At 35.1% G+C, this 26,066-nt stretch overlaps 1 protein-coding gene across 3 annotated transcripts in view; it reads left to right on the top strand.

Annotated features, from left to right (window-relative positions):
* The window catches only part of LOC138712361 (sialin-like), a 67,771-nt gene extending 50,860 nt beyond the window's left edge, over positions 1-16,911 (top strand). For all 3 annotated transcript variants that reach the window (XM_069844030.1, XM_069844029.1, XM_069844028.1), the window contains exons 8-10: positions 4,726-4,881; positions 6,722-6,807; positions 12,231-16,911. In XM_069844030.1, the coding sequence (XP_069700131.1) occupies positions 4,726-4,881; positions 6,722-6,807; positions 12,231-12,395 (407 nt within the window). In that variant the 3' untranslated portion in view covers positions 12,396-16,911. The remainder of the gene's footprint in view (positions 1-4,725; positions 4,882-6,721; positions 6,808-12,230) is intronic.
* Positions 16,912-26,066: the final 9,155 nt, after the last annotated feature.

Raw genomic sequence — 26,066 nt, forward strand, 5'->3', positions numbered from 1 at the left:
TTACCAGGGAACGGATTTATATGGACTAAAAATATATGAAATATGTAAATATATATGTAGTTATTTTTACCAAAATATGGAATTAAATATGGATTTTTACCAAAATATGGAATTAAATATGGACTTAAAATTATAAAAAAAATGACTATGTACGTTAAATATTGGTACATTTTAATCAAACTAAACAAAAAATATAATGGACGTACCTTATCTTCCAATGTAGTTTCAACAAAACACAATTTTTATTGTCTGTTACCATAACAATAGGTTACAAACATTTCTTTCAAGTGCTGAAAAGTGAATCTTCTTCTATTGTCTCTGAGGATAGATTTATACTGACTAAAAGAGCGTTCGACGTCACAAGAAGTAACTGGTACATAATTCAATTTCACAATGTCTGCTGGGGATAAGTCCAAGTTAATCTTCACTGTTGATTCACCACTCATCACAGCAACAACCTTTTGTAGTTCTTCATATCCAGGGTTTTTTGAAAGTACAGTGTCCACCTTAGCTCTTACTGCATCTGCAACTTTACCTCTACCACGATTCAGTTGTTCCACAGTACTATTTATAATTTCAAAACTTTCAGATAGTGAAAGGTGCCTATTTTGGAGACTTTTGAGCGTTTTTATGATGCATGAAAATGTATGCTGAATGTGAGCTAAGTCATTCTTCACACTTATGTCACAGGTAACTGTTTTCGCAGTATCAATTGAGACTGCATCTTCAGAGTCCAATGCAAGGAGAACATTGTTAATAGAGTCTATATGTTCGGCATAATATTCAACTGCTTCTAGCCATGTACCCCATCTAGTTAAAATTGGCTTTGGTGGCAATGGAATTTCAGGGTACATTTCTTTCAACACGTTAACTCTACTGGGAGCTTTGAGAAATACTTTTTTCACTGATGAAATCAACAAATCTACTTTAGGGAAATTGTCTCTGACCACTTCTGCCACACGATGAAATGCATGCGCCACACAAGTAAAATGAGTCAATTTAGGATATACAACAGATAATGCTTGTCCAGCTTTGACCATATAAGGGGCAGCATCGCTAATAAAGAATAACACATTATCGTACATAATACCCTTTGGCCACAGGATACCCATAGCTTCGTTGAACAGTTTAACTATAGTTTTGTTATTGCACTTTTCTAGAACATCACAATGTAAAAGAATTCGTTCAGAATATTGTTCACTTAACAAACCGATAACTACATTACCAACAAGTCTACCTTCTTTGTCGGGAGTCTCATCAATGGAAACCCAAATTGAACTATCTTTAATTTCATCTCTTATCTTCTGTATTGTCTCATCGTAGATGGATGGAGCATACGTCTTCCTAAGTGTTGACTCATCCGGGATTGTATGTTGAGTATATTTTTCAAGGAATTCCCTGAAGACCTTATTCTTTAGTTTGTAGAGAGGAATATCAGCAGAGATGAGAGAACGGCACAGGTCGATGTTAAACTCAGATCTTACATTCGATGTTGTTGGTTGTGTTAAAAACAATTGTCTCTGCTTGGAATTTAGTTGTTTGTTGGCCTGATGTTTACTAGTTGTAATGTGTTGTTGCACCAGGAACTTTTGTGTAGATGATACTGCACACTGACACAAATTACAAAATAATATTTTATTGTCAGTTGATAAACCATCTTCTTTAAATTCTGAAATGTAACTTGTTAGTTTTGATTTTAAATTGACTGAATGACGTACTTTTGGCATATTTACCGTCTTTATAGTATGATTTACAAAACTGAACCTATGTGTACTCTGACTGGCATTTAACTGTTGAGCTGCACAACTGAAGTCTGTTAAAAATTTTAAATTAAATTAATACAGTTTTGTAACTTACTTTCCCATTGTTGATAGGACTGCTAATTTTCAAATAACTCTGATGTTAAAGGGATTACTGAACATGTGTTTAAATCTCTATTGTTGAAATGTATTTTTAAAAGTTAATGGAATTTTGTTTTGTTTTATTGTTAAACCTAATATAATATGGACTGTTTTATATGAAATATGGAAAATATATGGAAATTAACGAAAATATGTACTAAACTCTAAAATATGGAAAAATATGGAAAATAAAAGTAGGATTTTTCAACCCTACACATTGTGAAACATAAAGATAATGCAAAATATAAATTATATTAGCTTTATAAGTAAATATGTATTTACATATAAATCCTTTCCCTGGTGATTACCATCAGCATAGATTTTTCGGAACACAACTAAAGACGGAGTTAACTTCTCGTAGATTTAAAACCTTAAAAACTTTGTCCCTGAATAATAAGACTCCAAACAAAATCTACCGACTGTCTGTAGCTTAGGCCAGTGGTTCCCAACCTTTTTTGACTGACGACACACTTTACTGAATGCCTACGATATCGCGACACACTTATTTGATTTTATTATACCTGGTAAGGTTTATCTTGTCTCAGCAATAAAACCAAGTCCCTTCAAATGAGGGTAGAGATTATAGGAGGGTTGTAAATTTTCAGGATTCCTTTCAAAATCTTGTTATTGTGCAGGCTGCCGGAACTCAATTTCTTGAAAGACAAGCTCAGTGACGGAACTACACAGTACGAAGAGAGATATTTGTTATTTTATTTTGCGCTACAGAATGTATCAACTAGTCCCTTCCGCCACTGGATGGATGGACGGCACCCATCGCCATAACAACACAGATGAAGCACAGTCTACTATATACAGTCACGAAGGTTGGGTTTTGAGGGTGCTAGAAACAATAGACTGTGACGGTACTATTTTGCATTGCCTGTAATGAGGCGATATTAGCGATCCTAGTGGTGAGCAACTATCTCATGTTTGCATATTTACTACGTATTGAGCTTCGCGACTGTATATACTAGACTGTGGATGAAATAGGACATATCTTCTTTCTCTCTCTTTTCACAGTGAGACTAAATACATCACACAGCCTTTAATAATACTGATAATAATAGCAATAATAATAATAATAATAATAATAATAATAATAATAATAATAATAATAATAATAATAATAATAATAACTGGTACATTTCTTCTGGAGAAAATGGTGGTGGAAGTCTGTGTAGAATATTTTACAGCGGACGGGGAGATGATTACTGTTCACTGCACGGGAATTTTGTCCTTTTTAACCTCCTTTTCGTGCAACTAAGACTTTCAAGGTCTAAGCGGAATTCAAAGAAAAATTATATTAAAAACATAGTTATTCACACATATTTCGGTTCCAAGATGAAAAATGCAACAAAAAGGTGCCAGAACGCTGTCCCAGCGCGTTCCGCCAGAAAAAAACACCGATAACTTCTATGTAGCGATGTAGATAGGTCGATGTTAACACGCAATCAAAAATTCTAAAAGAACAAGCAGCAACTTCAGTGGCATTAGAAAAAAAAACAAAGGTATGTGTCAAAAATCGCAACCTATCTACACTGGATGTCCAATAAAAGACTATCTTTTTTTAAAACTCGCCTATTTAAATTATTGTGAAATCTGCGCTTGGTGGGTTGCACAGAGTTTCTTTATACGTGGCCTTATGGTTGAGAAACTGAACTGGGCATTGTTGCAGGTGTTCACGTTTCATTGGTAAAGTCTGTCTCAAAATAAAATGTACCATATCAAAGACTTCGTTGCAAATAAAAAAATGCGTTGTAAAGAGACTTTCTGGAGGACATAAAATTAATTTTTCAAATCAAAAATTTCGCGACACACTCCATGAATTAGTTTCATTTTGGGGATGCCGATAAGCTTAATGTTTTACAATGTCAGTTTTTATTTCCACCTTTGCTTATCTTATATATTTAGATTTATATTAACGTTTTCGATACGCAGTGTGTATCATCTTCAGATACATACGTCAGTATGTGTTGTAAAGACCTAGCCTCTTATTATGTAATGGGTTATTCACGTGCTTGTGACCTATCATTGTTTCTTAATTTAGCTACAATTACTATAAAATGTACTTTATACAGTGTGGGGTTGTTCTATTTACCTATGTGTGCTTTCAAAAGAAAGACTTTTAACAAAATCACAACAAGCAACCCCACACTGTATCAAGTACATTTTATAGTAATTGTAGCTAAATTAAGAAACAATGATAGGTCACAAGCACGTGAATAACCCATTACATAATAAGAGGCTAGGTCTTTACAACACATACTGACGTATATATCTGAAGATGATACACACTGCGTATCGAAAACGTTAATATAAATCCAAATATATAAGATAAGCAAAGGTGGAAATAAAAACTGACATTGTAAAACACTCCATGAAGCTGCGCGACACACCAGGACATTCACAGCGACCATTTTTCCACCCTATCTGTGAAGATTTTTCCAAGTCTCATGAGTGGTATTCGTGATTTCGACGCTGACAGGCGGGCCATCTTGCCTTAACCCTGACAAAATCAAGTTCCATCTTCAGAGAAGATCAAGGAAAACCCAGAATACAGAGCTCCAAATCCCCTTTTCTGTACTGAGAAGGAACTCGAAGGCTAGCACCGCAGTCTCCAATGGATTTACTGTGACTTACTTTACTTGGGCATGTTTGTTGAAGTCCAAACGACACTTTCTTTGTTGATATTGTGACTCGGCTACGTGGTGAAATCTGTCTATTCAGCCATGTAGATTTAAGCCTTAAGGTTTCGGTGAAATCCAACTAGAATAACCTTCCCTGTTCCCATAAGCGTCTCTCAGAGCTGATGAAATGATTTCAGCGTCTGCTGTGCCGGCCGCGTGTCTCGTACTGATGACGCTGGTGAAGTGCGACCAGATGCTCATCTTCCTGCTGCTGGGCGTGGCCACTACCTGCATGGGCGGCATGTTCTCCGGATACCTCAGCAACCACATTGACATTGCGCCTAGATTTGCAGGTACGTAGTCATTAGATATGCGAATGATTTTTGTAAGAACGCTGAGTTTGGGTTTTTGTAAAGCAGTACAACGAACGATAAATACAGGGACATCATATTATTTTTACTTCAATTTTTATTGTACCTGAGTTTTTTAATGTACTCCATTCTACTAGTAAACTTACAACCGTTCTTCACACAGAACCAAGGCCGCATATGCAATCGAAGTCGCCTTACGGTCATAGTAAACAGTACTAAGTGAGTATAGTACTTACTTACTGGCTTTTAAGGAACCCGGAGGTTCATTGCCGCCCTCACATAAGCCCACCATCGGTCCCTATCCTGAGCAAGATTAATCCATTCTCTATCATCATATTCCACCTCCCTCAAATCCATTTTTATATTATCTTCCCATCTATGTCTCGGCCTCCCTAGAGGTCTTTTTCCCTCCAGCCTCCCAACTAACACTCTATATGCATTTCTGGATTCGCCCATAAGTGCTACATGCCCTGTCCATCTCAAACGTCTGGATTTAATGTTCCTAATTATATCAGGTGAAGAATACAATGCGTGCAGTTCTGTGTTGTGTAACTTTCTCCATTCTCCTGTAACTTCATCCCTCTTAGCCCCAAATATTTTCCTGAGAACCTTATTCTCAAACACCCTTAACCTATGTTCCTCTCAACGTGAGAGTCCAAGTTTCACAACCATAAAGAACAACCGGTAATATAATTGTTTTATAAATTCTAACTTTCAGATTTTTTGACAGTGAGTATAGTAAGTTCCAGAAATATGTTCGCGTTTTCCAGTGACGAAAGAGCTTTCAATATTGAATATTATTTTCGCACAGGTACTGTCGTTCGTTTGGCTACGTTGCATCCCGGTTTCTCTTCACCCGCTTCTGCTCGCCCCTCTGTAAAGGCTAGTGGCTGGGCTGTCTTAGCTCTTTTCTGAAAACATTAATTTCTGTTAGGAATTGGACGTCCACGTAATATTACATAACTGTTTCAAATAACTTAAATAATAGGGCCTCTTTAAGTAATTAACTGTCACGTGATATCCCCCTTTCTACGACCCTGCGACAAAACCACTTGGACGGACAGTAGATAGCATGTCTGGGTAATTTTATCACTGCGGGTCGGGCAGAAGTGAACATTGAATTTACAGTACGTAAGGTACTCTTTTATAGAGTAGGTACAGAATTATTTCAACATGAGTTACTAGTACGAAGAAAAAACTAGTAATTGGAATTAGGTACAATAGTCTACAGTGCGATAATATGCACAAAAGAACTGAAGCCTGTATCGAAATGAACGGCTACTATTTTTAAAAATGTGTTTAAATATCCATATTATGATTATTTTTCAATTTAACTTCATTCTCTATATTGTACGCTAATGTTCTGTAGACAGTATAATATATACTGCATAATGAATACGTCCGCATGGATAGCTCAGTTCGTGAGTAAAAATGCTTATTGTTTGATTAAACGAAAACCTAATGAAAATGATCAAACTCAAAATCGCGATATTTCCTAGTTTACGTAAATGGATATAGAGTGATTTGTTTGTATTTTACGCCAGTATCATCGAACTCCAGTCGTGGAAGGGGGTATCAAATGCTGTTTCCGGTTCTCAACCGTTAATCCAAAGATATAGCGAGGTTAATATAAGAAATGTTAGTAAAAATAAAATGATGTCCCGGTACAATGCATAGTACAGTCTCATTTTATTGAATTTCACTTTACACCCATTACGTTTCTCTCTGTATTCAAAGCTTTATTAAACAATCAAGCAGATGGAGTTAGTGTATTAGCTTCACCTAAATTAGTAGCAATAATGTGTAATGTTTTCTTTTTTAGGAACGCTGATGGGACTGACTAATACTGTTGCCACTATTCCAGGAATTGTTGTGCCAATCATTATTGGCCAAGCTACCAAAACAAATGTAAGTTTAACTGATACATTACTGAATAATTTCAAGGGAAAAATTGTTCCGGGGCCGAGTATCGATCCCAGGACCCTTCGCTTAGCGCACGAATGCTCTACCGACTGAGATACCCCAGGAACCATACCGGCCCCGGTACAATTTTCCCTTGAAATTATTCAAGCCTGCTTCACAGGGAGCTTCTACCTGAAAGCCATCGGCCCCAGAACAATTTTTCCTTTGAAATTATTCAAGCCTGCTTCACAGGGAGCTTCTACCTGAAAGCCATCGGCCCCAGAACAATTTTTCCCTGAAAATAATCAAGCCTGCTTCACAGGTAGCCTCTACCTGAAACCCATCGGCCCCAGAACAATTTTTCCCTGAAATTATTCAAGCCTGCTTCACAGGGAGCTTCTACATGAAAGCCATCGGCCCCGGAACAATTTTTCCCTTGAAATTATTCAAGCCTGCTTCACAGGGAGCTTCTACCTGAAAGCCATCGACCCCGAAACAATTTTTCCTTTGAAATTATTCAGGCCTGCTTCACAGGGAGCTTCTACCTGAAAGCCATCGACCCCGAAACAATTTTCCCTTGAAATTAATCAAGCCTGATTCACAGGGAGCTTCTACTTGAAAGCCACGGCCCCGGAACAATTTTTTCCTTGAAGTTATTCAAGCCTGCTTCACAGGTAGCTTCTACCTGAAACCCATCGGCCCCAGAACAATTTTTCCCTGAAATTATTCAAGCCTGCTTCACAGGGAGCTTCTACCTGAAAGCCATCGGCTCCGGAACAATTTTTCCCTGAAATTATTCAAGCCTGCTTCACAGGGAGCTTCTACCTGAAAGCCATCGACCCTGAAACAATTTTTCCCTTGAAATTATTCAAGCCTGCTTCACAGGGAGCTTCTACCTGAAAGCCATCGACCCCGAAACAATTTTTCCCTTGAAATTATTCAAGCCTGCTTCACAGGGAGCTTCTACCTGAAAGCCATCGACCCCGAAACAATTTTTCCTTTGAAATGATTCAAGCCTGCTTCACAGGGAGCTTCTACCTGAAAGCCATCGACCCCGAAACAAATTTTTCCCTTGAAATTATTCAAGCCTGCTTCACAGGGAGCTTCTACCTGAAAGCCATCGACCCCGAAACAATTTTTCCCTTGAAATTATTCAAGCCTGCTTCACAGGGAGCTTCTACCTGAAAGCCATCGACCCCGAAACAATTTTTCCCTTGAAATTATTCAAGCCTGCTTCACAGGGAGCTTCTACCTGAAAGCCATCGACCCCGAAACAATTTTTTCCCTTGAAATTATTCAAGCCTGCTTCACAGGGAGCTTCTACCTGAAAGCCATCGACCCCGAAACAATTTTTCCCTTGAAATTATTCAAGCCTGCTTCACAGGGAGCTTCTACCTGAAAGCCATCGACCCGAAACAATTTTTCCCTTGAAATTATTCAAGCCTGCTTCACAGGGAGCTTCTACCTGAAAGCCATCGACCCCGAAACAATTTTTCCCTTGAAATTATTCAAGCCTGCTTCACAGGGAGCTTCTACCTGAAAGCCATCGACCCCGAAACAATTTTTCCCTTGAAATTATTCAAGCCTGCTTCACAGGGAGCCAGATTTGTATAAACATTACTGTTGTGCAGGCGCGGCTCATGCTACGTGCTATAATTTTCTTTAAAAAAAATCTTATTCTCTTTCACTCGTAAAAATCGTGAATATATGTTTTAGTGTTAATCTGCATACCAAAATTTGGTTGAGTTATGTTCATATCGATGCGCAAGTTACTTGGCAAGTACGGATCGCTACAAGAAAGACTGAACACCCTGGCGAGTGGTTTCAGTGAGGGAACGGGGAGGAAGTGAGGTGGTGTTATATAGCTGTTATACACAGTGAAGTCGTTACAACGTACTTGTAGCGCCGTCTCTTTCTATTCAATCCCTGTATCTCTTTTGCATCCCTATAGCTGGAGATGTGATTTTGTGGTAATTATTTAGCTCTATTTGGAAGCTTATTTTATCTTGATTTCGATTAATATTTCGTGGAAATATGAAAATTTTGGCTAATTTTCCATGAAAATATGAGTTAGGATACGGCATACAAAATTAGTATGTACAATAACGTATACAAATCCAGTTAGTATTTTTAGATGTTACAGATTTCCTCGTATTTTCAATATTATGAATATTAAATTACATAAATCAAACTTTTTTTCTTGAGAAGTAGGCCTATCCACGCTAACCTATTGCTTAACATCAGTTACACATATTTAGAAAAATTATTCACTAGTATTCTGACCAATTCACAAACTGGGGAGAGTTCAATCTGATCCCAAACAGCAAATCTTACATCGGTTTACTTAACTATCCTGCTCTTGAATATAAAATCTGAGAATAGTTTTAACATTTGAACATGGGGAAACGAATTTGTCGTTAAAATAAAATATCTTTAGACTGTGTCCACACTTGTGGAGTAACGACTAGCGCGTCTAGCAGCAAAACCAGGTGGCCCGGGTTCGATTCCCGGTTGGGGCAAGTTACCTGGTTGAGGTTTTTTCCGAGGTTTTCCGTCAACCCAATATGAGCAAATGCTGGGTAACTTTCGGTGCTGGATCCCGGTCTCATTTCACCGTCATTATTACCTTCATATGATTCAGACGCTAAATAATCTGAGATGTTGATACAGCGTCGCAAAATAAACTACTTCCACTCTTTAGACTGTATGTCGAAAATCCTCTCTCACTATCAATGTCTGAGACAGAAAACCATAGCACTCGAAGACATGTTGAAGTGAAGTTCTTGTGATCCTCTTCTGATTGTAAATTAAACTCTTTTATCCTGCAAAGACGTTGTAGTATCGTTGTTTACAGTTGACGGAAAGCTTCAGAAGACAGTTATTGTATTTAAAAGGTTAACTTATTTGTTATCGCAGCATTTGTGAAAAAAGTATGTTTTCAGGTAGTAATTTCGTAACTAGAGGCTATTAGATTTCGCGATATTTCGTGGTCAAATTCCATTTGTTTTCTACAGTACCTTCGTGAGATGTTTTTTACGAATACAATTAATTTTTCAAATATTTCGCGTACAAAAAAATCACATCCCTATCGATGGCCTATATATTCCTCGTTCAAAAACTGCAGCTGTATAATGTATTAAGGCAAGTTTAATAATGCAAACAAATATATTATTTTTTCCGAATTATTTGAACCCCCAATAAAGTTGGTCACGAGCTGCCAATGCTGTTGTGCCAATCATTGGCCAATCTACTAATATACCTGCAAGTTTCTGTAACAATTTACATCATTATTGGCCAAGCTACCAAAGAAATATAGATCTAAATTTATCTAATACTTTACTATGTTATATAGTTGTGTCAGTCATTACTTGTCAAGTTTTTAAAATACACGCAAGTTTCAGTAACAATTTACTACGTTGCTTTATTGTGCCAATCTTTATTGGCCAAGCTACCAAAACAAAATGTCAAGTTTATCTAATAGTCACCATTATTAGTGAAGCTACGGAAACAAATATCATTTTATCTTAACAGTTTCCTGTGTCCTATTTGTCTAACACTTTACTGTGTTGTTTATCATCGTGCGTATATTTTGTTATGAAATGATAAAAAAAATCAATTTCTGCAGAAATCTGGGAAGTGATAGTAAATTATTCAACTGATAAGCAGTAACAAAAAATGTACCTGGTAGGTAGATCATGACTGAGGATATGAGGATGGTGATGATTGTGGAGATAACGAGAATTCTGTGGCTCCAAGGCAAAATGTGATGTCTAGGATGAGAATTCCATGCGAATGTATGTTTTTATAGGAGCATAGAATACAGAAGATATACGGACGAAATTTATAAAAGAAAAGTTCCTACAAATAAATAAAGAAATAGCTATAAAAAAAACTGATGAATAATAATAGCATAAAATTGCAAAGCAATTAGGTTTATATCTTTTTTTGACTAAAAAAATTAGAATGGATAGAATAAATGAAATAGAAATGAACGGATAATACATATACATATATATATATATATATATATATATATATATATATATATATATATAGAGAGAGAGAGAGAGAGAGATAGAAATAAATAAATAAATACATAATTTTTTTATTGTAGTGTATTTTTTTGTGTTATAGATGTAAAATTATGCATGGAAAAAAGTATTGCGACTACATTCTAGAATGAGTTGAGTCTTGCACAAAACTAAAAGCAAGTGCAAGATAAAACAAAAAACAAAAATATGTAAATATGTAAATTGTAGTAATTGTATTTAAATAATACTATATCTTTGTGTAAAATTGTTGTAAAGTGTGTAATGTAAGGGTTAAATTGATTTACTTGTATGTACTTTGTCTGTGATCTATTATATAATAAATATCATAAATATAGGAACATAGGACATAGCTCAAGCTTAGTACTCATCCACTTCATTACTTTCCGGTTCCAAACATGTATACTTTTTGCGTGCATATTTGCATGTTTGGCCTTTTTGGGGATAAAAACATGCATAATGCATATTTAAGAAATTTCTAATTAAATAATGCATATACTATACATTATATTAAGTTTAAATACATGTTTTAATGGTTTTGAGTGGACACCACAGTTTCTCGATTTTTATTGCCCTTATTTTAGCTTCTGAAATCAGGATTGGAAAAGGAAAAGCAAAAAACTCAATAACAAAAAGGTTCATTCAAGTTTGCACCCATAACTTCTTGCGATGTAGAGAGGTCATTCTCTGCCTACAAAAACATATTGACTGACAAGCGCAGGAACCTCACAGAAACCAATTTAGAAATGTTGCTAGTGTTAATTGTGCAAAAAAAAAAAAAACGGAGTGAAATAAGAAATTTGGAACAAAAATGAAAGTGCATATTTTAATGTATTTTTCCCCTTGATCGTGCATGTTTCATGTTTGATTGTGCATAAATTCATGCATATTTTGTGATTTTATAGTTCATGAAATTCTCTTCTCTAGTGATATCATTTCAGTTTTTTCAGGAGCGAGCGTTTAAAGTTTGGACGATCATATAAAATCATAAGGATCAAGTTTGGTAACAACGGGTTAGAGAGACAAATAATAGATATACGCATACCATTTTTTCCACAATAAAGATACCATCATGATGCACAACCTATCGCAAAATTTCATTTTCGCCAAAAATGGACAAACACATTTTGTCTTGAAACTACAGAATTGTGATCACGGATGTGATTTATATGGATGATGATGATGATGATGATGATGATGATGATGATATTAATGATGATGATGACTGTAAGGTTGGTGATAGGCCTATTGACACTGGCACAAGGATGGTGATATTGAGTATGATGATTATGACTATTATTATTACTATTATTGAAAAGGGTTTACAATTTTGTGCGCTTTTTTGTGTTACATCATAATTAATGCCATGTAATTTTTCAGCATACGCGAGAGCAGTGGTCCGTAATCTTTTGCGGCGCTGCAGCGTTCCTGGCGGTGGAGGCGGTAGTGTACAGCATCTGGGGTAGCGGGGAAGAGCAACCATGGAACAACCCCCAAAAGAAGGGCGATGACAAGGAGAGTGGCGATCAGGATACCAAGATGTGAAGCTTTATGTGAACTGATACTCAGTGTGTCTCGTGTTTCTTATTTATTTTATCATCAAAATTAAAATAACCCAGACTCAGTTCAAATCCCTTATTTAAATTATTTTGTAGTAAATGTACAAATCTTACGGTATACAGTGCGATGTAGACTATATGATCGGATATGAAGACTTCTACCGCTAAATCACAATGCCATTATTACTCGCAGTTCTGCAGGATGCAAAATTATGTGTCTAGAATAATCCATTGAACAAAAAGTATAATGATTTCCTTTCATTGTAGCGATTTATCCATAAAGATGTTTTGAATAAGTGCTATGATTCTGTAAAAGTGAATAGTGCGTAGTATTGGGAAATTCACCTGAGTAAGGTCAATAGTACTGATAGCCGATATCAGTGAATAAGAGTAACACACTTGAAACTAGATGAGGTTGGAAGATTTCCTGTCCATAAGCTTTGCGACATTCTCTTAATTTATGGAGAAGCGAAGTGTGTCGCGAGAGCAGAACTTCAAATTTATCAAAAAAAAACTTTCCTGCTTGTCAGCGTTTTTCGCTGCTATCTAAACATTAACGGTCTTACTAATAAAAACTCTTACTATACAGACGTTTGACTCCCTTATAGGCCCTACTCATACAGTGAATAGCTTGTTCATAAGTCCTGTGTAAATTACTGACTAATAATCACTATATAAGGCGTATATAACAATACAACTGTTATAGAACTACGCCAGAATTTCGTCATTATTTTATTACGAACGGTAACAGAATAACTGAGATTCTTAATTGCATCCGATAGGGTGCTCTAGTGTGCCGCGCTAAGTATCGATAGTACAACTGGGCCTGATCGATTATCACGCTATATTTTGATCAAAAAGTAGAGCTACAGCAATATCACAGTCTACTGTATACAGTCACGAAGCTTCAGTTTTGAGGCTGCTAGAAACAATAGACTATTTTGCATTGCCTGTAATGAGCCGATATTAGCGATCCTAGTGGTGAGCAACTATCTAATGTTTGCATATTTACTACGTATTGAGCTTCGTGACTGTATATACTAGACTGTGGCAATATTATAATTATTCTGTGCTCTTATATTTGTTGTTCTGTGGTTACAATGCAACCATCATAAAATGACAATCGACACAAACAGCTGTTAAGAGGCGACCATTTTTTTTCTCTGTACACAACGGTTAAATAGGGGATTTTGTGTGTATAACTACAGCAAAGCAAAGCAATTCTCATGTATAGTTACACCACAGTCTAGTATATACAGTCACGAAGCTTGAGTTTTGAGGGTACTAGGAACAATAGACTGTGCCGGTACTATTTTGCATTGTCTGTAATGAGGCGATAGTAGCGATTCTAGTGGTCAGCAACTATCTATGGATGCATATTTACTACGTATTGAGCTTCGTGACTGTATATGCTAGGCTGTGGTTACACTCTTCTTATACATTCATTGTTATGCATGGTTTATTAGTACCTAATGTTTTCTGTCCCAAGTCTGCATAAGTCTCGTATAAAAATTATACACGGTTTATTAGTAAGACCGTAAAATGAAATCGATGGTCTAATAGTGGCTATTATCCTTTCTACAAACATGAAATATTGTGACATTAAAATGAAAGTAAGAGATAGGCGAAAACTGTATTAGACTTTTCAGTTCAGTGGACTGTGCTGTACACATAATACAAATTTGGCAGTTTATGTAATTTACATCCTGTTCACTAAAAACGACTGTACCAGCTCCTCTGAGACTGATAGTCACTTGAGCTGTGTCTCCCGATACACGTTTTATATTAGCGTAGTAAACCTGTAACACTTCGAAACCTTCTGTAACAGAAGCACGTGCTTCATCACATCTCTAAAGCTGATCCCACACCATCAGTTATAGTGACAGTATAAAATATAATTATTGCATTTATTTTCATTAGTGTTTGTTTTTCCCTTACGCAATGAGAATTTTCTATCACTCTAAGTCTTTCCACAGGTAATAGACGTTCCAGGCAATCATTGGGATTTTCTTAAATCCTCTATCAATATTTTTAAAATTGTTAGTTCTTAAATATGGCTCAACATAGTCCTTAATCAATATTAGACTACTGCTATTCTTCAAAATACTGTCAGTAATACTGATCGTGTGAACCAAGCTTTAGAGTACACAAAGCAAGGCTGTGGTGTGTTATTGTTTTTATATATTCAGGATTTTACAAGTTCTTATCGATAATTTGAGATATAATACGTAGTATGTACAATGTAACTTAATCCGTTTAAATGTTAAAAATCGAATAATATAACAGTGTACTTAATAGCCCAGAAACACATATTTGTTTCATGTTTTGTAATTAATGTGTTAACAGTGTTACTGTCCAATGTGGAAATGGAGTTGTAGTCTCGTTTAATTCAAAGAAGAATTTTAGAAAGAGAAGACACGCTTTTGGAATCACAGATTTTGATTATTCTGTTTCGGATGTAAGTTGATGAAACTAAATACAACAAAGCCAAATTATACAACGTTCAAAGGTTGCTGAGTTATCGACAGCAAATCACCGTCTGCCGCATTTTTATTTAGTAGGCCTATATTTACCTTTTACTTCCATCAGCTCACTGCGATAGTTCTGCGCCTAAATTTGAAACCCATTATTTCTTGTCTTTTTCTTCCTTACCTTCACATACCGTTATTCTGTTTTTATTTTTTATTGGGTTATTTTACGACGCTGTATCAACATCTAGGTTATTTAGCGTCTGAATGATATGAAGGTGATAATGCCGGTGAAATGAGTCCGGGGTCCAGCACCGAAAGTTGCCCAGCATTTGCTCGTATTGGGTTGAGGGGAAACCCCGGAAAAAAACAACCAGGTAACTTGCCCCGACCGGGATTCGAACCACCTGGTTTCGCAGCCAGACGCGCTGACCGTTACTCCACAGGTGTGGACTATTCTGTTTTTAATTATTACTGTAATTTAGGGGAGAGTTTGGTAGTATCGGACATCGGGTAATATCGGACAGTGATTTTCTTTCATCTACCACCAGATGTAGTACCTGAATAACATGGTTACGTTTCTGTATGCGACATCACAGAAACGTAACCATGTCATTCAGGTACTATCATCTGGTGTTAGATGAAAGAAACGCACTGTCCGATATTACCCGATGTCGGATACTACCCAACTCTCCCCTAATTATGGACGTGTTTCAGGTTGCTATCGCTTTAACTTCGCTGACAATAAGACACTGTATTTTAAGAAAATAAGCAATAACTCTCTTCCCCTAAAATTTATACATACAAAGAACACATTCATATGTAGTTACAGCCATAACTGACTACATGACATAAGATAGTAAACATGTAATGAAAACGGGCTTTGAACTAGGGACTTCTCCCAAACCAATCTCGCGTTTAGACACTCAGCTACAATTTCGAATTTATTAGGATGATGATTAGATAGTGCTTATATTCGAGTGTAGGCTTTCACGGCCGGCGTAAGTAGGAGAAAAGTTTTCCGGGCTATGAGGCCGTGGTCCGTTGGTTGTGTGACCAAACGTTTCGTTCAATGCTGCGGTGAACATCTTCAGTGGTGTAGATTACTGGTGCGGCTGGATGATGTTCTGAAGGTTTTCACAGCAGCAAGGAACGAAACGTTTGGTCACACAACCAACGGACCACGGCCTCATAACCCGGAAAACTTTTCTCCTATTAGATAGTGCATTAGCTAAAACGGTAGCAGGCGCTGCCAATAACTGGGCAACCTTTGAATGTTGTATAATTTGGCTTTGCTATACTTTCATCCCAAATAGGACTGCGCGATCTCAAAAGCGTGTCCTCTTTTTGAGTTGAGGAGCCATTTTTAAAGCGAGTTTCGCGAACTTGCGTAGAATTTTGTGTATGTATTACGAAGAATAAATTAATCAAGACGCTAAATAATATTAATGTGCCTTTAGTTCGCAAGTTTATTTTAATATATGAATAAATTATATACCACTGTAATAATGAAATTGAATGAAAAAGAATCAGTCTCAAAACGAATTATTTCAAAATAATATTGAATGCAGAACTTCAGATAAAAGCAATAATAAAAGTCAACTGTAAAGAAAATTATTTTAAAATAAAAGTGTAAACAATGTAATTTTTAAATATTTATGAAAAATAAAAATCATGGATTTCGACGTAAGAAAACAAATCAGATTAAGCTTTATGTTAGAAAACAAATTCATGGATTAAGGGAGAGATTTCATTTACCTAGACTGTGATATTTCATTATTATATAGGCTACGAATTGAACAAAACTCCGCTATACCGTCACGCGGGCATTTAGCCATTAAACAAAAAAACCACAACCGCACTTTGTTTCATAAACTGGCTTCAGTAGCGCATGCCTTTAAGAGCGCTCCAACCGACAGTAACGACGCAGAGTGGTTGGACAGCGAAGTTTTGTTCACCCCGCAGTATGTAGCAAAATTTAAATGTATCTGTTGAAAACTAATTTGATCATTAAACAATAACTGACAAAAGGAATCCAATTAAATGCCTATAAAACATCAGTAGTTTCAGTGTTACTCTGTAGTTCATAGACCTAAATATCAGAAACTAGATATAGGGATAGAAGCAATAAAACTGCAGGAGAGATTCAAGTATGTCCACGTTCAGTTGAAGGCTATATAAAAGAACACAGAAATGAAAGTGCAGTGATTGTACAAGACAACAAAATGTATGTAACAAATGAGTGTATAGACGTAAACTAACAAAACTGAAAAGATTATATGCATAGAATGGACGAAGGAAGAAATCCGAAACAAATTTTGCAGTGTTTCCAAAGAGAAAGATGAATAGTTGGTGGTGAAACCGTATTTAATTAATCAGAATTTATTTATTTATTTATTTATTTATTTATTTATTTATTTATTTATTTATTTATTTATTTATTTATTATTTACTATTTATTTAGGCCTACTATTTATTTACTTATTTACTTTATTTATTTACTATTTATTTACTTATTTATTTATTTATTTATTTATTTATTTATTTATTTATTTATTTATTTACTTATTTATTTATTTATTTATTTATTTATTTATTTATTTATTTATTTATTTATTTATTTATTTATTTATTTATTTATTTATTTATTTATTTATTTATTTATTTATTTATTTATTTATTTATTTACTTATTTATTTGTTTACTTGTTTACTTTTTTATTTACTTATTTGTCTATTTATTTATTCGTCTGTTTATTTATTCGTCTATTCATTTATTCGTCTATTCATTTATTTGTCTATTCATTTATTCATCTCTTTATTTATTTTTGTATTTATTTCTTTGTATATTTATTTATTTATCTATATATTTATTTTATTATTATTATTATTATTATTATTATTATTATTATTATTATTATTATTATTATTATTATTACGCTGAACAAAGTATTATTGATACTTACTCACAAGAGGGGCTCACATCGGTTTTTCGAAATTTTCAAGAGGTCAATAAAACGTTCATCCGAAATCCAGTCGAATGGACTTTAATTTCCGAGCCAGCACAAAATCAAAATGTTTCAATTTTCTAACTTAAATAGTTTTTGAAATATGAAATAAACATGATATGTGATTAGACAGTGTATTAGTGTACATACGTATTGGATATTTGTTTACTAGCTGGCATCAAACTATCAACTTCTAGATTGCTGCGGAATCAGAGAACACTGCCTCATTACTCTCAGTTAAGGTAGAGTTTCCATAATTTTACCTACTAAAAGTCTTTCCTATACATAACATATAACCTTTCCCTTCTTTCGTACTTACAGATACTGTCTAATTATAATTATTGAGATTGAGCTTAAACTCACAGAATAACTTTAAAAAATATTTCAAATAGAATAGTGGGTTTTCAGAGGAATATTTCTTTACTCTGTGACTTCTACCACAATTATTTGTTCATCTGTTTTTAGACACCTTGCATATGTTTTAGGTGTTTTCACTCTTCAGCGGTTTGCTTTCAATGTTCTTTCCTCTGGATAGACAGAACCACACTCACCCAGTTGCGATTCAACTCTGAAAGATAGCCGACCTGTCGCGGAAGGTGAGAAGTTGACCAACGAAATGATATCATGAAGGCTAGAAGGATTGGGAAGGAAATAGATCGTGGTCCTTGTAATAAATTGGTATTATCCCAGCATTCACTTGGAGAGACTTGGTAAACTCGAGTCAGGATGGACGGCCTCTGGGATAAAACCCTAGATATCCCGAATACAAGGCCACGTGTTAACCATTAGACCACCATTACAATTATGAAGTAAAGTCTGTCAATTTTACTAAACATGTTTCACATAGATTATTCTTTGATCAACTGACTTGTAGATACTGAATAACATGAACAAAACCCGATCAATGCAGGTATTTAGGAGACATCTCGGTGGACGGACGGACAGACAGAAAGGTTAGTACTTTTTCCGTTATTTTCGTGAAATTTTAAATCCTTTGTTGTAGCATCATAATATTTTATTTGTATATTTCGTATAAAGAGAAATCCTCGTGACCAAAACAAAGTACGAAATAGAAATATAAAAATTGGAAATTTATCGTTTGAAAAGGTGGAAAAATGCAAATACCTTGGAGCAACAGTAACAAATATAAACAACACTCGAGATGAAATTAAACGCAGAATCAATATAGGAAATGTTTGTTATTCGGTTGAGAAGCCTTTGTCATCTAGTCTCCTTTCAAAAAACCTGAAAGTTAGAATTTATGAAACAGTTGAAGAGCTTTTTTTCAAAACTGAACATGTCCAAAAATTACGAAATCGTGTTTTGAATCGATTACGGTAGATCTGTCTGACATTTAACTAGATGTAAATTTATTTTTCGAAGAAAGTGAATATATCCCATTGAAACAGAATTGTGAATATTGATTTTTGCATCACAGCTAAACATGTCCATCCAGTTCATTTCTTCCAGACATTTTTTCTCAAAACTGAACATCTCCAGTAATTACTATATTGTTTAATAGACTTTTTGAAAGCAAAATTGCACATATCCAACTTAGTTCTAACAGTTGTCTAAATTTTCTGCTATTTTCAACTGTTACCAATGAGTGATCAAGGTCATTTTAGAGCATTTGAACCTTCCAACAATGGGCAACAAAAATTTAGCCATTTCAGCAGTCTGCGACATCGCGTTTCTGCAAATTCCAGTCAGCTTGCATTGCATTGAGAAGCGTTGCTCTCATCGAAACTATTATAATGGATGTTTCTGCCGGAGAAACGAACAGTGCATCAAGAAAGAAGGGAAGATCAAAATATTTGGCAGCACAGAAGAGAAAAAAATGAGAAGTATGGCAATCCTGATCTTCAACTAGTTCAGTTGAAACAAAAAACCAAAACCATGCTCGCAAAACAGTAAGTCTCTCAGATTCAATGTTCGAGAAACCATGTCAAGTGCATATGACAAAATGAAGTGTAATATGTCTCTCAAAATACACTTTTTACATTCTCATTTGGATTTCTTTCCTCCTAATTTTGGAGCGGTAAGTGACGAGAATGGGGAAAGATTTCATCAAGAAATATCTGAAATGGAAAGGCGATATAAAGAAAGATTACCATCCAGCATGCTTGCAGACTATTTTTGGTTCCTTGCAAAAGAGAGTACCGGGTCTAGTTATAAACAGATATCCTCCAGAAAATTGTTTTAAATGTAAGTCCAAATTCCGAGATTTTTCTCATTATATGCATGAAATATTCTTATTTTTGTTGTGTTTTAAACTATGTAACATCATTTTTGTATCCAGTACCTTTTTTCAAGTATTATGAGAAATTTTGAATCCCTAGTGTGTTGTAATTTTATCAGTAGCAGTGAAAAATTAAAAACAAATAAGTTTTGTCATAAAAAATTCAATTCATTTTCCCCGAAACATGGTACATGATGGGGCAATTTGGATTTTAAATTCAGATTTAGGGCACACATATTAGTAATATTCATCTATTTTTATTTCGAAGCAAGACAAAAAGTAAAAATTTGTTGATCAGTGTTATTTAAAAGAATAACACTGGTAACTGAACTCTTACTTCATTTTGTAAAAGAATGTCAATAGAATGTGTTCAATGTATAAAATCATTAATTAATACGAATTACTATTAAGAATAAATAAGAAATTATATTACGTTCAAATTTTATTTTTAGCAAAACTAAACATATCCATATTTTTATAGCAAAGCTGAACATGACCAAATGTTTTCTTGCAATTACGGGAGTACCGTTGGTCTCAGTCCTCTTAAATTCGAGTAACATATCATGCTCTCTATATACTTTTATTATGTAAAAACAAAAATCAAAATATTTATTTGTTTCAGAAGGTACAAGTTTTTTGCTTCTCCTGAAAAATTTAGTCAAGTGGACATGTTCAGTTTTGAAAAAAAGCTCTTCAGTTATATTACCGGTTGTTCTGTATGGCTATGAAAACTTGGACTCTCACTTTAAAAAGGAAGAGAGGCTAAGGGTGTTCGAGAATAAGGTGCTTAGGAAAATATTTGGACCTAAGAGGGATGAAGTTTTAGGAGAATGGATAAAGTTACACAACGCAGAATTCCACGTATGGTCACCTGACATAATTAGGAACATTAAATCCAGACGTTTGAGATGGGCAGGGCATGTAGCACATGTGAGTGAATCCAGAAATACATATAGAGTCTTAGTTGGGAGACCTGAGGTGAGAAGACCTTTGAAGATGCCGAGACGTGTGTAGATGGGAGGATAATATTAAAATGGATTTGAGGGAGTTAGGGTATGATGCTAGGGACTGGATTAACCTTGCTTAGGATAGGGACCGATGGTGGGATTATGTGAGGACGGCAATGAACCTCCGGGTTCCTTAAAACCCATTTGTAAGTAAGTAGAAAGAGAAAGCAATACAATGATGTGGCACAATAATATGTTAAGGTGTTCATGGCATACTAGTGCTTCATGTTATTTATTTATTTATTTATTTATTTATTTATTTATTTATTTATTTATTTATTTATTTATTTATTTATTGGGTTATTTTACGACGCTGTATCAACATCTCAGGTTATTTAGCGTCTGAATAAAATGAAGGTGATAATGCCGGTGAAATGAGTCCGGGGTCCAACACCGAAAGTTACCCAGCATTTGCTCGTATTGGGTCGAGGGAAAACCCCGGAAAAAACCTCAACCAGGTAACTTGCCCCTACCGGGATTCGAACCCGGGCCACCTGGTTTCTCGGCCAGACGCGCTGACCGTTACTCCACAGGTGTGGACTACTTCATGTTAAGATAAATATTTCAGTGGCGGCTGTTCGAGGTGAGTCTTGAAAGACCAAATCAACCTGGAGGCGGCACAAGAATAGGAAAAGAAACCGCCTATGATGAGAGCTCGGTATTTGCATTTTTTTGTTCCTTTGAATAGTTAAACAAGCATCATAATCATTTGAACTATATGCGTGAATTTTAGTGTCTGTAACTGCCAATTTTCGTGGATAATTCCTTTTCTTAACTCAATGCCTCTAAGTGTCTATTCACGGTTTTGCTGTGCTTGTTTTTTTTTAAATTACTTGTTCAGTGAAGTTCGAGTCCCTCTATTATCTAGAGAAGAGTTGAAATGATTGAAGCAGACATGTGTTAGGCCTACTTCAATGCATAATCCAGTAGCATTTACAATGGCTTTGCTCCTAGTAAATATAGACCGATTATTTAGTCCTGACAGCTCAGCGACGCGAAAGAGGGGAAGCAATAGGAGGAGTGGAGGTCGAGTGGTCGATAAAGGAATGCAGTACAGCTTAATATTGTACTATAAACATACCGCTCTACCGCACGCATGACATTCTATCGCTCCGAAGGCAAGCGAGTGAATAACCCAAACACCCCTTGGCGTGACTAAATGGACTCGCCTGACCCAGGCTCATATCTTCGGCGACTGCCAGGACTAAATAATCGTACTGTACAAGGTAACAGGTTTTCCTTATACCTCAGTAGTAAAGTAGCTATAAAAATTATGTATAATATACAAGGTGAACTGTAAGTAATGTTATTAATTTCAGAGGGTTATTATTTTTGTTTTAATATTTCAAACAAAACTATTCATTGAATTTTGTTCGTTTTTGTTTTCTTTTCAAAATAAAAATTGTTTTATATTAAATATTTCATAGTGTGTTTTGGAAAAGCCATTGATTTAATTCGCAATACTGGTAAAATAAGCATATCGTATTTTCTGTTTTTTTTTCCTATGGTGTTTAATGTTTTAAAATTTTGTTTTTTTTTTTTAACATGAAATAAGAATCATTATTGTTTATTTTCTCTGTAACATTCAATTGAAATGGGAGAGTGAAAATATTTCTTAACCTTTTAGTTTGAAATAAGCGTGTTATCTGAACATTTAATTAAAATTAAGCTGTGGAGTTTATTGTAAATTTTCCAAGTTCTTTTCTTGAATGTGAAATGAACATTTTTCAGTCTCCGTTCTCTAACACAGTTTAAACACAAAAATTAAACTGTACATCAGCTGTATTTTTCTTGCGATTTTAAAAATAATGAACATGGCAATGACCTCCCATTCCCCTATTAAAAACAAGCCAGGTGAAGGGTTTGTTCAGAGCAACACTACCTACTGGGTAGTCTTTACTGATTACAGCATTGCACGATCGTACAATTAATGCATTTTAAAATTCACTTTTTTTTCTGGAAAGCTATTCAAAATACAGCAAAATGTTATTTGACTTTTTTGTTGCTCTTTACTAAAAGAATCATCCATCAGAATAAATTACATTACTTACGGTTATATTATACCTACAATATAATATATATTATGAATCAGGTTTGTTTAATATCTATAATGTAATAACCCGTATCTATTATTTCAATTTTCATAGGTAATTTGTTTTTCCTTTCACTTGTTATTGAATGCTACCAAATCATTGTATACTTTAATTATTGATGATGCTGTCAAATATTTCATTTATGTTTTATGCATAATTGACACAATTTCGTTAGAGAGAAAAAAAGAAGAATTTATTATTTCATCGACCCATTTATTAGTATTACAAGCCACAGTCTAGTATGTACAGTCACGAAGCTTGAGTTGTTGAGGGTACTAGGAACAATAGACTGTGCCGGTACTATTTCGTATTGTCTGTGATGAGGCGATAGTAGCGATCCTGGTGGTTAGCAACTATCTATGGATGCATATTCCCTTCGTATTGAGCTTCGTGACCGTATATACTAGACTGTGATATTACAATGTGCGACTAGATTTACCTACTTATTGATAAATTAATGGAGGTCATAACAACTAGTTCCAGCCAATCAGAAAGAGACCATCCGTGACTCAGCTCTCATTTTAAAGTACTCTAAATTAGGATAACGTAACATTACGTATGTTAATCTCAGGCAGAAACCATTTTCAGTTTTGATATTATTGCAAACTTGAAAACCATTGTTGACAACTCAGATTCCATAGCGTTAGTTCCATTACTCCCATTGTACCATGTAGACAACGTACAGACTTTGTGAATTCAGAACAGGCCAGTGAAACAAAGTCGTGTCTTTCATGTCAATGCCAATAATGATTTCCATTACTGATCTGATAACGCAATATGAGGAAAAGGTCCTTATCCATTCAACAATATTCTAAGGCCGTGTCGACCTGGTTGGCGAGTTGGTATAGCGCTGGCCTTCTATGCCCAAGGTTGCGGGTTCGATCCCGGGCCAGGTCGATGGCATTTAAGTGTGCTTAAATGCGACAGGCTCATGTCAGTAGATTTACTGACATGTAAAAGTACTCCTGCGGGACAAAATTCCGGTACATCCGGCGACGCTGATAAAACCTCTGCAGTTGCGAGCGTCGTTAAATAAAACATAACATCTAAGGCCGTGTCTCAAAGCTAAATTTACAACTGAAGTGAACCAGATTGTTGACTAAATAGCCGGACGTGACATCAGAAGTTACGATCCAAAGCTACATAGTGCACAGCAATCAAGTCCGTAGTAGCTAGTAAACAAAATTTGCTTGCTTGATTGTTGACGTGTACACTAAACAAACATGGATACCTCACTAGCAATTGCGGGTTATGAAATAAAATATAAGTACAATGTAGAATAACACGTTAACTTGGAACATTGAAATTGTCAATGCCTGCTTTACATCTTTTTTAAATATTGTAATATTTCAGGCCCTCATTTTCTCCATGTAATATATTTCGATCGATGATAGCAAAATGTAATTTTCATAGATATCTTTTGAACATCTTTGCCTTCTTAATTTAGTGCTATACCATAATCCCGTAATGCAGGCATGTCAATTGATGCCCACAGGAGCAAGCGCGCGCTTTAGTACCCAGGAGAGCCTGAGCGCTTTACAGCGGAAAGGAAAGAGACACATGAAAGAGATGGTATATTCCGCTTGGTCGAGCTATATTCAGGGATGGCCAGCACTGATTCAATATATAAAGGGAAGAGAACTTATTAAAACTGTATCCATGTTAATTTTTAGATTTGCCTGAGAAGTATAAGTGCATTATAAGAATGTAAGTTTTAATTTTAATGCTCATTTTTCACAAGTTTGATTTTTTTATTCAAAAGAAATATTTTCTCAACTTTTCGTATAGAAAAGTGAAATTTTCAGGTATAGGCCTATTTATTTAGTAGCCTTACAGAATGTTTTCGTAAATCTAATATACCGTATATACGTATTACTGAAGATAGTGTATTGAAAATTTTGAAAATATTCGCATGGAAATTGTTTGTAAGGAAATGAATTAACAAAGCAACTATTGTTATATCATAAGCAAAAGATACGTGCCCATGTGTTGTAAAAATGTCAGCTCCATAGCTTCAGCAGATTTCGAGAAAATAATTTAATATTCTGATGATAGGAACTTGCTCACAAATATCACCTTAAAAGCATAATGCGATAAGAGTTTTATTATGTAATATTAGTTACACTTAAAACAGATACAGTACCTAGGTAACTTTGCTTTGTACTGTAATATTGTTTTGATTAGTTTATTGATTACTTTTGTAAGGTTAAGGATACCATCGATATAAATTCCAACTTATCATGTCATACTCAATCTCTTTCTTTGGAATATCGCTTTCTTTATGAATGATGTGTTTCATCCACTTAATACAGTATAATATTATACTACTATGGAATTTAAGTGAATATTCCTTCTTAACTCTCTATTATGTTATTAACATATAAAACACAAGTGCAATATTAAGAAATTAGTGTTAGTACTTTTGTTTTACAGACAATATAGATAATATTAAACAGAAAGAAGCCATATAAAAATAACGACATAAAACTTCACGTTCCGTTTGTAGTTTGTGCACCACTGATTTCTTAATCCAACAGGTTGCTTATTCACATACACAACCCTTCCTCTTTCTATACTTAGCGCTTGCTGCCCGCGCACGACGTCAAGGTCAGAAAAATGCGCTTGATTTGACATCACCGCCGTAATGTCACGGATTTCAGAAAAATAGTCTATGAACAAGGCCATGATTCCAGCACACGTGTTCAAAGCTCTCTAGTGTGTAGTTTACTGTTTACAAGTCAGCTAGTTGCTTGTCATTAGCATGAGGTATAGACTTGAGCTTTGAGAAACGGCTTAAGATTCAATACTTGCGGCGTTTGACTAGAGTTCTTAAACCTGTCTGC

Source organism: Periplaneta americana, chromosome 13, assembly GCF_040183065.1.
Source record: "Periplaneta americana isolate PAMFEO1 chromosome 13, P.americana_PAMFEO1_priV1, whole genome shotgun sequence".
Classification (NCBI taxonomy): domain Eukaryota; kingdom Metazoa; phylum Arthropoda; class Insecta; order Blattodea; family Blattidae; genus Periplaneta; species Periplaneta americana.